Source organism: Mus musculus, chromosome 4 (assembly GCF_000001635.26).
Source record: "Mus musculus strain C57BL/6J chromosome 4, GRCm38.p6 C57BL/6J".
Lineage (NCBI taxonomy): Eukaryota > Metazoa > Chordata > Mammalia > Rodentia > Muridae > Mus > Mus musculus.
The window spans coordinates 151,028,722-151,042,024 of record NC_000070.6 but is presented as its reverse complement, the minus strand read 5'-3'; the positions used below and the strand labels follow the sequence as shown (position 1 = coordinate 151,042,024).

Here is a 13,303-nt window from a genome sequence, read left to right as displayed (position 1 = left end):
TAACATGCACAGTGATGTGGTAGGTGTTTAAAGAGCAAGTTTTAAGAAAACATTCGCCCTCTAAAATCTTCGCAGTCCGTCTAGACAGGGAAACAAGTCCGTGCTAGGAAGCACAATGGCTGGTTACAAATGAACTTAGTGGCTAATAAAACAGGTCTGAGATGCAATTCTTATGTAATGGGGTCTGTCAGGGGCAGCTTTGTGGAGGAGGAGTGCTTGAGCTTGGGCTTTAAGCGCAGAGTCTGCTGACAAGAAGACAGTCCCTCCTGGTGGGGAGCGCAGTTTGCAGAAAAGTGTGTGCACTCTGTATATATTTAGTCTGCATGGAAGCTGGTGTGGGCTTTCTGGCATAGAGATTAGACTTTTAGGAAGCATGGTAGGCTTTTTATAGTAGTTGTTAAGGAGCATGCTGGAGAAAACTAGGAAGCTTTTTATCTTTACAAGTGTGTGCGTGTTGGGTGTATGTGTCGTGATAGAAATCCTGAAGAACCTGACTTTGCAGAGGCGTTGTCTGTGAGTTCTTCCGTGTCTGTTTTAAATATTTCCTGCAGGATACCTTCGCGGCCGTGTTTTCGTTTCTGTCTGGAAGGTTAGTGCACATTTCTGAGCAGGCTGCTTTGATCCTGAATTCTAAGAGGGGTTTCCTCAAGAGCGTGCACTTTGTCGACCTGCTTGCCCCTCAAGACGTGAGGGCGTTCTACGCGCACACTGCTCCAACTCAGCTTCCTTTCTGGAACAACTGGACCCAAAGAGGTATGAGACCAATGTTGCTTGAGTGGCTTGCACTAAGATCGGGTTGTTCTCTCGGAAATAGAACAGACGTTAACATGTTACTTTCAACATATAATCCATGTCATTTCCCTTATTTATTTATTTAGTTTATGTAGTTATTTATTTTATTTCTTTGGTGTTGGTTTGTTTTTTGAGATAAGGTTTTCTGTGTAGCCAAGGCTGTCCTGGAACTTGCATTGTAGACCAGGCTGGCCTCAAACTCTGCGATGTGCCCATCTCTGCCTGAGTGTGGATTTCAAGACACGTACCACAGCTATAGGCTTTCTTCTTCTTTTTTAAAAAAGCACAGCAAAATAGTATTTTTATCATTTAATAACTAACAGACCAATGCATTTCTTTTTACTTAGTGAGATTTCACATACTCTGTATGAAAAATAGCTTTGGTTGGTACAGGATCTCTTCCCTCTGAATTAGAAAGACATACTTTCTTCTTGTGTTGACTCCATGATGTCTTTGTCTAATAGATGTGACTTTATAGGTAAGATTCTGAGAGCTCGGATTCCCTTTTTCTGGCCCCTGAAAGTTCATGGATCCAGTAACTTGGTTGCCTTGAGAATTGTTGGTTTACTTGAACAGATCTGCCTGGCCACAGTTTTCTCTGTGACATTCTGTCCGTGTGATTTTCTTTTTAAAGTCGCTCGTTGCTCCTTACATTGTTTGTGAATCATCTCTTAAAGAGCTCAGTATATACCACGTGCATCGGCCTTTTCTTATATTTCAGTCTCTTTTCTCTGTTGTCTGTTTGTTGTAGCCCAGGCTATCCTCAACCTTGCCTTACAGCCAATATGCCTTAAACTCTGATCTTCCTACCTCTACTCCCCGAGTGATGAGATTACAGGCAGATACCACCAAACCATCGTTAGCAGTGCTGGAGATTGAGCCTAGGGTTTCATGAGGCTAGGCAAGCATTCTGCGGACTGAACTATATCCCCAGCATCACTTCATCTGCTTTAAAAGATTTTTTTATATATGTATGGGTGTTTTGCCTGCTTAAATGTCTGTGCACCACATGGGTTTCAGGGCCCATGGAAGCCATAAGAGGGGATTAGATTCCCCCTAGAACTAGAGTTATAGATGGTTGTTAACATGTACGTGCAGGGGATTGAATCTGGGCCCTTTAGAAGAACCATTTACCAGCGTCTTTATCATTACGGCTTCTCCCTAGCTCTCCTGTACTTACTTTTTTAAAGCTATTCCGTTTATTCTGTTAGAGAGAGGTGAGCACAGCAGCTCATCCCCGCACGCTGGAGGATGAGGCGGGATGGGACCTGAAGGCCATTGTCATCCACATAGTGAAAACCCCCCAAAAAGTGTAGCACAAGATTTACCATCTCCTGTCATGCTTAAGTCCAGGGATTCGAGGAATGGGAGAATGAGAAACAGACCGTTGCGTTGTCATCTCTCAGCCGCTACTTTCCTGGTTTTTACAATTTAATACTCAACCCAGTCTCCTTTTGTCTAACTGTATTCTCTCTCTCCTTTCCCATCCTAAGAAATCCTAGTATTGCTTACCTTCCTTTCCTGAATGCCCATTCTCAACCTTCAGTTGTCTGTGTTTGGCTTTCTCATTTCATTAATCACCCATTCTAAAAACACTCCATGATAACGTGGGGCCAGGAACTGTTCTAGGTGCTAGGATGCTAGATGTGCTTGCCGTCTCTTTTTGGGTTTTGTTTTGTTTTGTTTTTTCTTTAACAGTGCTTGCACCTTCATCCTTTCTGCTCTCTGCTGGTTAGTCGTTGCTATGATATCTTCATTCCATCTAAAACTTTAACATACGCTGAAATGATCACTCCTGCCATGCAGACACAGTATACATCAGTTTACCTCGGATACTGTGCTTCCGCTGTGTCCATCTCAGGTTCAAGCTTCAACCGAGAGCAGTTAATAAGCTCCAGGCCCGTTGTAGCTGTAACCGGCACTCACCTGCCTCAGGCTCTCCCTGTGAGGAAGGGGACACAGGGTGCTATTTACTCCGCAGTCCGTTTGCTCATGTCTTAGAACACGCTTCCGTCAGTGTCAGTTATATAGACCTCGCGGGAGGATCTGAGGCTTCTTTGTTTTGTTTTGTTTTTTTCAAGACAGGGCTTCTCTGTGTAGCCCTGGCTGTCCTGGAACTCACTCTGTAGACCAGGCTGGCCTCGAACTCAGAAATCCGCCTGCCTCTGCCTCCCGAGTGCTGGGATTAAAGGTGTGTGCCACCACGCCTGGCCTGATGCTTCTTAAGAACTCATTTCCACAAGCAAGAACTCACACATTCTCAGCTTGTTGAGCACCTTCTGAGCTTGTGTCCCCTGAGCTCACAGAGTCCAGCTCATGGTTCTGCAGTGGCTTGTGGTGAACATGGAAGCCTGATGTAATGTGTAAGTGGTGTGAGCAAGAGGCAGTTTTCTGATTCTTCAGATGACCCTTAGAAGTGCAGGGACATAGCCCTGTGCAGTATTTTGGATCCTGGGATTCTCACTGGTTATGTTCATAAAGATGTATGTATTTTAACAGTTTCCCATAGTTCAGTAGCTTAGGTCTTTTTACTGAAACGTTTGGGCAAAAGGTTCCTCATTTGACTCTAAAATACATTTACCTTGCTGGGCAGTGGTGACACCTTTAATCCCAGCACTTGGGAGGCAGAGGCAGGTGGATTTTTGAGTTCGAGGCCAGCCTGGTCTACAGAGTGAGTTCCAGGACAGCCAGGGCAACACAGAAACCTTGTCTCCAAAAAACAAAACAAAAACAAAACAAAAACAAAAAAACAAAAAAAAAAAAACCAACGTTTACCTTTGGGCTGTCACTATGTATTTAAGAAAGGCCGGTGGGCTGTCACTATGTATTTAAGAAAGGCCGGTGAGAACCGCTGGCCTGAGTGGCCTGAGGGAGAGAAAACATGAGGCCGCAGAGGATTGGCCTAGCCCTCTAGAGATGACATCAGCAGTACCTGAGAGTCATAGAGGATCATACATGGAAAAATTGTAAAAAAAAAAATTGTAGGAAAAATTCCCCAAGGTTAGACCTAAAGTGGAGGAAAACAATCACATTTACACGTCAGAGAACTGGGATCTGAAAATACTCCAGATTTCCCCAGCTATTACAGTGGGCCAGACTGCAGGCCCCAAAGTAGTGCCGTCAGGTCATCACAGTGACGTTAGAAATAGCACATGTGCTTGCTGTGAGGGACAGGTGTGGGCACATGAAGGAAAGTCCAGTCGGACTCTCCCGGGAGCACTTGAGGGTCAGGACTGCGTCACTGGGGAGCCACCCCAGGAGGGACAGGGCGATCGTCACCTCTCTCTCTTTCTAGCCTCGCAGTATGAATGTGCACCAGCGAAACCCTTTTTCTGCAGAATCTGGTAAGTAAACCACAGAGGCTCAAAATGTGGCTCAGTCTCTAATTTCTATTCAACCTTTACGGTGGTTCCTTTGTATTCAGCTAGATTCTGTTTTAGATACAACAACAAAACCTCTTGAGTGTTGCTATGTGAATTTGTGAATTTAGACAAAAAATAAAAACACTGAAAGATAATCGCCGGCCCTATGCCATCAGAGCCCATGGTTTGAAGTAAACTACAGCAAGCGTACTTCAGGCCCTGTTTTGTTTGCTTGCTTTTTGCTTTTCAGTTCAGTCACATTTAAATTAATTTATAAGATTTCCTCATGCTTACTTCTCAGTTTTTAGAATTTTTAATAGTAGGGCTTAAAAAAAAAGTGATCTAGAAGAAAACTGACCACACTTTAACAGGAATTGATTTCTTGTAGGCAGTTGTCACCCACTTCTCTACTGCGGTGTTGTTTTCATACGGAAAACTTTGTTTGTTTTGTTTGTTTGTTTGTTTGTTTGTTTTTGAGAGTCGTTCTCTCTGTGTAGTCCTGGGACTCACTCTGTAGATGATCAGCCTGGCCTCAAACAGAGATCCGCCTGCCTCTGCCTCTGCCTCTGCCTCCCCGGGGCTGGAATTAAAGGTGTGTGCCACCATTCCCGGCAAGAAAAAACATTTTACAGTGTCACAGTTATTTAATATCAGTATTGAAGGTAGTAACTACTCCAGATGGTTACAGGAGGAAAAATGTTTATAATGCAGATAACCAGAGAGGCCATAAAATTGAGCTAACAGTATTTGTATGCATAGGGAGGAGGGAATCACCTAACAGCAACAACAGTCACCAGGTGGGAGGGGCCTGCCCGTCTACTGAACACTCCTGAAAGGCAGTGAGTGACATGTGCATTGTTACAGTGAATACTGTCAGGTCCTACTCAATCAAAGCAATAGTTTTCTCCCCGGGTGTTGGGATAACATTTTTTTACATTGTGTGAAAGGTGTGTCTCTGTATTGAGAGCTAAGTGCTGGCAGGATATTGGTACTGTCATTTCTTTGGCGCATCGGTGACCTTATAGTTGTAAACCGCTGTCCTTCCATACCTGCTTATGTATGTGAAGGTCAGACAGCCTCCTATGCCGAGAGGCAATCTAGAGTCCTATCAGATATTGTCTCGCTGCTGATTGGTTGTAGTAAAGAGCTGCTGACCAATAGTGGTGCAGGAAGTAAAGAGGGGGCCGTCACTGTGAGAAGAAAACAGAAGTGGGGAGAGGTAGGACTGGGGGTGTTCAGAGAGGACATGGAGCAAATGGACCAGAATAAAGCAGAGAAAGGTATAAAGCTAGCCATGTGGCGGGTTATGTGTAAGATAGTCAAGTTAGATGGGAGATTGTTCAAGCAAAAGGCTTAAGTTAAACTGTGTAGAAGTCTCATGTCATTATTTATACCGCTGCTGGGTCCGGAAAGTCCCGCTATATCTTGTACTTAAATTTTGGAAGCAGGAAACCAATAATACATAAATGTAAGTGTGCCCACTGACAAAAAATTCTGGACAAGGGAAAAACTGCTATTTTATGCAGAGTCATTTTGTCTGTTTTCTATTGTTGTAACAGAGTATCTAAGAGTGGGTGGGTTGTAAGGGAAAAGTTACTCATTTTGGCTCACAGTTGGAGAGTTCACAGTTGGAGAACATAAAGCCAGAGTCTGCAGGCATCTGGTAATGGCCTCATGACAAAAGTCAAACAGGCATGGTCAAAAAGGCAGAGGGAGCCAGACACCACAGCAGCCAGCTCTCACCAGGGCAAACCCACTCGACAGAAACTGCATTACTGCCTTCCTGAGAGTAGTGCTCCCACATAGTGCTCCCATGACCTCCCAGGAGCCTTGCTTTGCTCTCAGTACTACATGGCACCCGAAGCTAGCACATCCACACTGTGATAGTGATGAAAGAAGCCCTCTTTGAGGGATCCCAGCTACTGCCAGAGACCTGAGGAAGGTAGGGTAAGGCAGGCAAGTGTAAGGAAGTCCCTGAGGAAGTGTGTTCCATGTGGTAGGAGCAGAGATGCACTGGGGTGGACCCTGACTGTCAAAGGGGAAGGAGGAAGAGGGCAGATGAGAAAGCAGGGACCAAACCACAGGGAACGTCACTTTCAGAAACAAGTGTTTTGTTGAGATTGATTATCTCTAACCCTTTTCCTTAGGACTTGTTAACCTAACAAAAGCAGAGAAAATAATACTGCAAACCCATGTGTTCTGATTGGCCAACCCGGTGCCACCTGCACCTCCTCCAGTTCTTCCCCATCTGCTTCCTCATCCCAGACCTCAAACATCCCCTCCATTAGTGCTTTAGAGTGTGCTTCTAAAAGACGGAGTTACCGTTCACTTTTATCATGATGAAGTTGCTCACCTTTGAGCAGTAGGTGGCCGCGCTGCCCCTGTAACAGTACCCACATGATCCTTGGCAGCCTCCTCTGCTCTAGTCATGAGGCATCCCGGACTGAACAGAGACTTTGTTACCCCAGACTCAAAAGTTGTCACTTCTCCAGGAGTCCCCTGTTCCAGGGAAAGGGAAACAGCACTGCCTCTGAGACCCAGTCTAGGCAAGGGGACAGTCCTCATTGCAGGGCCGCCAGTGTTTGCAGGACTTTCCAGCGGACAGAAATAGGGGTTCATTTATTAGGAAGGCATACTTTGCATTGGAAAGGACTGTGGGATGCTATGTAGAGAGACATGCTTTGAAAGACCCACAGCCAGAGAGAGCACCGACCGGCTTGGGTTGTAAGACCAGGCTGATGAGGTGGTGGAAGAGAACTATTTGGATGCTTCTCCAGGATTTATTAATGGGTTAGAACTGGGGCATGATACACAGGGAGTAAGAGATGGCAGTAGGAATCTTGGGTGCAGATAATTGAGGCCCAGGAGCACAGAGCAAAAGCACCTTCTTGGAAAGGTGCTTAGCTGTGTCTGGGCTAATCTGAGGTCTACACTGAGACTGTGTGAGAACCTGTTCTACTTAGAGGTACAGGTCAGCAGTTAATATCTGGGGCAAATGTCTATAAATGGCTTAGAACCCTTGGCCTGAAGGAGTCCTTACAGCAGTTGGAGGGAAGCTGGACAGATAAAAGCATGAACTCTTGTCTGGTTAGAGGAAGGCCCTCATTCAAATGACTGAAGTAGGAAGCAGGCCCATAGAGGTGAGGGAGCTGCCACACAGTGGATGGCTCTGGAGTTCTGCTGGCCTTGGGAGTAGGGGTTACTAATGTAGATTACTTTAGGAGAGAGGCTTGGTTGCAAATAAAGAGGAAAGGGGCTCACATTTGAACATGAAGACTCTGCAGGATGGTGGCATGTCCCCCTAGCAACAGAGTAGACACCGTTTTTGCTCGTCCTCAGAGCTGTCATTGGTGAGAACTGAGAAGGGACCAGGCTCTGTTCCAGAGGTTAGGTTGGGCAGCTGAGTCCTAACGCCCCCTTTTCCCAGCCAGGCATTTTGCAGGACAGTGCTTGCAGCAGCCAAGGAAGTAACTGAAGAAGCTTTGACTGTCCATTCTTTCAAAGGGGGAAGAGGGGTACCTTAGAGTCATGTGACCACACGGGACCCCATTTTCTATTTAGTAGTGCTTGGTGTGCTTCACGGAAGAAGAGTAAAAGATGGGAGTTTGGGGCACAGCCATGAGCCAGTTGTGGGGTGATCAACAGTGATATAAACAGCTCTCCTGAAACTTCTTACACAGTGAAGAGAGGGTGGGTGTGTACCTGCCCAGGGGAGACTGAGATTTCCAGCTACTTCCCTTTAGGAAAACAGACACCTCTAAACGTTTTAGATTGGGGTCTTTCTGTCTTGGGAGTTACTGTGGAGCATTCAGCAGCCTGTCTGCAGTGGGCTGAGTGCACCCGGACACACACTAATCACCTTTGCTCTCTTCAGTGGAGGTGGAGACAGAGAGAAGAGGCATTACTCCCCATTCCGGATCCTCCCCTATTTGGTTCATGTACATAGCTCTGCCCAGCCAGAACCAGAGCCTTGCTGTCTAACACTGGTTGAAAAGATTCACTCTGGTTACGAAGGTAAGTCAGGAAGTACGCCCTGCTCTCTGTAAGATGCAGAATGCCGGTGTTTAACAGCAGTGTGGAGATAGCAGCGTCTGTAGGTCTAGGACAGAAGACTGCTTCCGTTTCCAGTCTGGGTCATAGGCTCGGGAAGCATGTAGCTGGTGTGTGCTAACCTTGTCTTCTGTGCAGTTATCCCTGCCGGTGTGGCCTCCCGGGCTGTGGAGATCCTCACACTCAGATAGACACGCAGTACTTTATTCCCATCTCTGTTGGTGACCTGTTCTATGGCCTTTTATATCTGTCATGTATGAAACAATAGCACTAAAATCATTACATGAAAAGGCCACAAGAATGGTTGAGTTTGCCGGAAGCACATGTTCTAGGGACTGAGGCATGTGTGCCCTGGGCAACATATCAAGTTCAAAGATAGCCTGGAATACCTGTCTCACCGACAGCTGGAGGTATACCACAGTGGTAGAATGCTTGTCTGGCTGTGTAACCGCAAGGCCCTGGGGTTGATCCTGGGCAGTTGGTGGAGGGGGCAAGACATTATATTATAGAAGTGTTTGGAAACTTCCAGAAATTTCAGTATATATATTCAGTAAACAGAAATACATTTCTAAACTTATAAATAGCAGCAGCTTCCATCTTAATACTTAAAATCATAGTTGGTTCTTATAAGACATGATATGTGCTTTTCTACAAATTACCACCCTGTTCAAAAGCCCCCATAAAAACGTAGGACCATGGTGAGAATTAGTTCAGGGGCACAGTGATCAAAAAAGATTAATTATATTTAAAAAAAAAAAAAAGGACAAGGGGCTAAAATAGCTCAGCAGTTGAGAACACTGACTGCACTTCAGTGGACATGGGTTCAGTTCTCAGCACACACATGGTAGCTCACAGCGGTCTGTAACTATAGTCTAAGGTAGCTCATAACCTGTTTGGCCTCCTCCTATATGTGAAGGACAAACACCTATGCACATAAATGTATTTTTAAGGGAATAATAAAAACTATAGATTTACATACCAAACCAGTGGTTCTCAACCTGTGGGTCATGACCCCTCTGAGAGTTGAACTACATTTTCATAGGGGTTGCTTGTCAGACATCCTGCATGTCAGATATTTACATACAGTTCATAACAGTAGCAAAATTAGTTATGAAGTAGCAATGGAAATAACTGTATGGTTGGGGTCATCACAACATGAGGAACTGTATTTACGGGTCTCAGCATTATGAAGGTTGAGAACCACTGTGTTAAACGATAAGAAAAACCCCCAACAGTACTGTAACTGTGGCCTGGGATGAAGCACTGTAGCTGCAGCAGTCGAAGTGTGTGCATGCTGTGTGATCCTGGTTACCTCCAAGCAGTGGGGCTTTGATGTATTCACTTAAGTGTCTTGCAGCTGAAAGCATGCGCAAGTGACTGAGGTAAGCCATGTTTCCGTGCATGTTTAGAGCAGAGCTTGCTGGCTTAGAGATACCAGTTTTATCATGTAACACTGCTTCTGAGCCACTTGGAGAGCTGGCCACCATCGCGTGTGCGTGCGTGTCCAGAGTATGCGTGTCCAGAGCTTCCCTAGCTCCAGCTCTGACTGGGAGCAGTAAGGATGAAGAAACCACCTGTTTAAGGTGCAGCAGTCTTTCTGTATGTAAAAGTAACCAGAGTGTAGCCATGTAGGTTGACCTCATTTAAATCACATTAGGAATGGAATATCTAATTGTGTTGTAGCTTTGACCCCAGACCAGTCAGTCCTCTGAGTTAGATTTCTGCCATTTCATATGGGGTTTTTTCCCTCCTTGTATGTTCAGTAGCTAGTTGGGTAGATGGTTAATTGGATGTTTGAGCCTTAATCAGTTTTTCTCCTTTTTTAATAGCTCCTCGAATCCCTGTAGATAAAAGAATTTTTACCACAACACACACTCCAGGATGTGTGTTTCTTGAAGTAGATGAAAGGTAAATACTTTATTGGGTCTAAAAGAGATTTGTTTCTGAAGACAAACCAAGGTACTTAACTTACTAGAGGTCTGAGCTATGTGTGTGTTATGTGCTGTCGTGTACCCTGTGACAGACTATGAGGTTGCCTGCATGGCTCCGGCTGGTTACAGTCCAGCTTAGATTGAGTCCTCTTAAGTATATTTCAAGTTACGTTTATGGGTTCGTTTGTTTGTGTGTGTGTGTGTGTGTGTGTGTGTGTGTGTGTGTGTGTGTGTGTGTGTGTTTGCCATGCACACATGGAGGTCAGGGGCACCTTTCTGGCATTGGGTCTCAGATCCAGTTCACGGCAGCAGGCGTGGCGGCAAGTACTTAACAGGTAACTGTTAAGCCTTCTCACTGTGCCAGTTGGTTGGATTTTAGTGTAAACACCTCGTGTGTTGTATTTTTAAAGTTATTTACATGATAGCTTACTTGAGCCATAGGTGGCACAAGAGTTAGTATTCTTATTTTTATATAAGCCAAGGACCAGTTCACCAAAACCATCTGACTGTATTCTGCTTAGAACCAAGACTCAGTCTCTGTGTCTGTCTGTCTGTCTGTCTGTCTCTCTCTCTCTTTTGAGGCGGGGTGGTTTTGAGCTGGTTTGTCTGTGCAATCCTGACTGCCCTGGAACTCACTCTGCAGACCAGGCTGACCTCCAACTCAGAGATCCACCTGCCCCTGCCTCCCAAGTGCCAGGATTAAAGGCATATGCCACCATGCCTGACTAAGACTCAAATCTCTTAGCGTTTACTTTAGTGGTATTTCCATTTGACGGATGTTGTTCAAATCAATTCATGCTAACTATTGTAATTAGACCAAAAAGGAAAAAAAAAAAAAAGAAGAGAGCATACTTTTTAAAAAAGGAGGAGAAAGAGGAGGAGAGCTTTGTTTAAAGGATTTTTCTGGTTTTGAACTCACATTGCCTTTTTCAAGGCAATTAAAAATGATTTTCGCATAGTGAGAACAGATGGTGCCTATTGCTGTTTTTCAGTATTTTTTTAGAAAAAAAAAAATATTTATGTGTCTGGCTATCTGTACCACATGTGAAGAACCTCTAAAGAGGCCAAAAGAGAGCCTCAGAGGATGGTTGTGAGCTACCACGTGGGTTCTGGAAATCTAACTCAGGTCCTCTGGGAGAGCTGGAGTGCTCTCACCTGCTGGGCCATCTCTCCAGCTCTTGGTCTTCAGTATTTCTGTCTGGATAAAGCAGACATTGATGTCACAGTAGTGTATGTGACCCCCCCCACATACACAAATTTATGTTAGAATCCTATTTATTCTTGAAATTTGAAAATCTGAGAAATCAGACTGAGCCGTGCATTAGTATAAAGCGAAGCCCAGACCCTGTTAATGGAGCCTGGCTTGTCTAAGTCATCCTGACAAGGCTTCTTTACCCAGAACAGACTTCTGCGAGTTGTCTGTAGGGTCGTTGCCTTTTGATACTGTGTGTGATTTTTGACATTACAGTGTATCCAATTACTAATTCCCTTTTTTTTGTCCATCAGCCTTTGTTACTGTCGTAAAATACTGGAAATGGCTAGCTTTTAAGGAGGAAAGAGGTTTACTCGCTTCCCAGTTCAAGCCACAGTCACTTGTCTGGCCCCATTGCTTTGGGACCTCTGGTGGGAGAGGGCATCATGGTGGGGAGCAGATGGTGAGGTGAATCTCCTCACTTCATGGCCCCAGAAAGCAGTGGGAAGTCAGGGCAGGAGCCTGCATGTAGGCACCGTGGAGGAAGGCTGCTGCTGGCTCACTCTGTGGCTCACCAATTGCCTTTGTTCTGGCCTTCCCAAGACCACCTGCCCAGGGAATGACACTGCCCACACGTGGACTGGGTCTCTTACATTAGGTGGGTCAAGACAATCCCTCCCAGACCTGTCCACAGACTAGTGCGACGATGACATTTGCACAGCTGAGACTTTCTTCAGGTTATAAAGTTGACAGCCAATGCCGACTCAGACAGGGCCCGAGGGGTTACCCCAGTGACCTAACTTCTTTCCACCAGACTTTGCCTCCTGAAGGCTTCACCACCTCCTAAGATTGCCATGGGCGAGGGACCAGGATTTCCGTGTACTAACTCTTGGGGGATATTCAAGGTCCACCAATGCTGCATAAATTCATGTACATACATAAATTCACATACTAATGCTGTATAAATTTATAGCCCACGTCATCATTAACACCTGCATTACCACATGACAACATGGTGAAGAACACAGGGACCCTAGGGAACATGCTGGGAATGTCTGCGGTGACCTTGAGTTTCTGATTCCTGAGTTCACAGAGAGCCTGCAAGCCTGTTCTTTGTGTATGAGATGGTTTTGGTGAAACATGGCAGAAGGCCCCAGACACAGTTTTAACCTGTCTCTGTTCCCCATAAGCAGGCGCTTAGGGCCTTGCCTTCCTGGATACATTAATGGGTGTCTTTTCATTAATGCTCTTCCTATGTAGAGCTCATCGAGAGGAAAGGGTTTGATGGAGATGTTTTGTTTTGCAGAGCAGGAGACAGAATCCTTACGTATGCTAAGCACATAGTCTACCACTGAGCTTATTGCCAGCCTGGGTGGGTATTTTTAAGTATGTTAAAAACTTCTTAATTACCTGCCCAGTATAACATGCTTCCTGTGCTGTGTGCCTGTGCCCCAGAGCAGTGCCTTTGCTGGGTTACCTACCTCAGGATCTGATTGGAACATCGATCTTAACATACTTGCACCCAGAAGATCGGCCTCTGATGGTTGCCATACACCAAAAAGGTGGGGCCTGCTCCTTTGTGGAGGTTGTTCTTTGCCACTGATTGGTTGTAACTTTAAAGTTCATTTCTGCTTAGAGTTTAGCCTTTACCCAAATATGAAATGGGTCGAAACTGCTAAAATAGTTGTTTCCTGTCCTAAAGTGCTAAAAATATCCCACACAGATATCTGAAGCAGAGCACTTACAGTCTCACCTGTGTACAGCTTGCTTTTCATCCTGTTGCTTTCCATAGTTTTAAAGTATGCCGGCCACCCTCCGTTTGAACACTCGCCCGTCAGATTCTGCACTCAGAACGGAGAGTATGTCATTCTGGATTCCAGCTGGTCCAGCTTTGTCAACCCCTGGAGCCGGAAGGTCTCCTTCATCATTGGTCGACATAAAGTCCGAACGTAAGTTCACCAGTTGCTGCTATGGGG

At 45.4% G+C, this 13,303-nt stretch overlaps 1 protein-coding gene across 12 annotated transcripts in view; it reads left to right on the top strand.

The window, feature by feature from the left end:
• The window catches only part of Per3 (period circadian clock 3), a 47,690-nt gene that overhangs the window by 2,683 nt on the left and 31,704 nt on the right, over positions 1-13,303 (top strand). For 11 of the 12 annotated variants that reach the window (XR_003954892.1, XR_001784108.2, XM_017320034.2 and 8 more), the window contains 6 exons: positions 552-753; positions 4,088-4,136; positions 8,029-8,168; positions 10,034-10,112; positions 12,783-12,889; positions 13,120-13,276. Coding sequence is in view for 10 of the 12 variants with exons in the window: in XM_017320034.2 (XP_017175523.2) it covers positions 552-753; positions 4,088-4,136; positions 8,029-8,168; positions 10,034-10,112; positions 12,783-12,889; positions 13,120-13,276 (734 nt within the window). In the remaining 2 variants the exon portion in view is untranslated. Of the gene's footprint in view, positions 1-551; positions 754-4,087; positions 4,137-8,028; positions 8,169-10,033; positions 10,113-12,782; positions 12,890-13,119; positions 13,277-13,303 lie in introns of those variants that run through there. The other variant, XM_017320036.2, reaches the window with a different exon arrangement.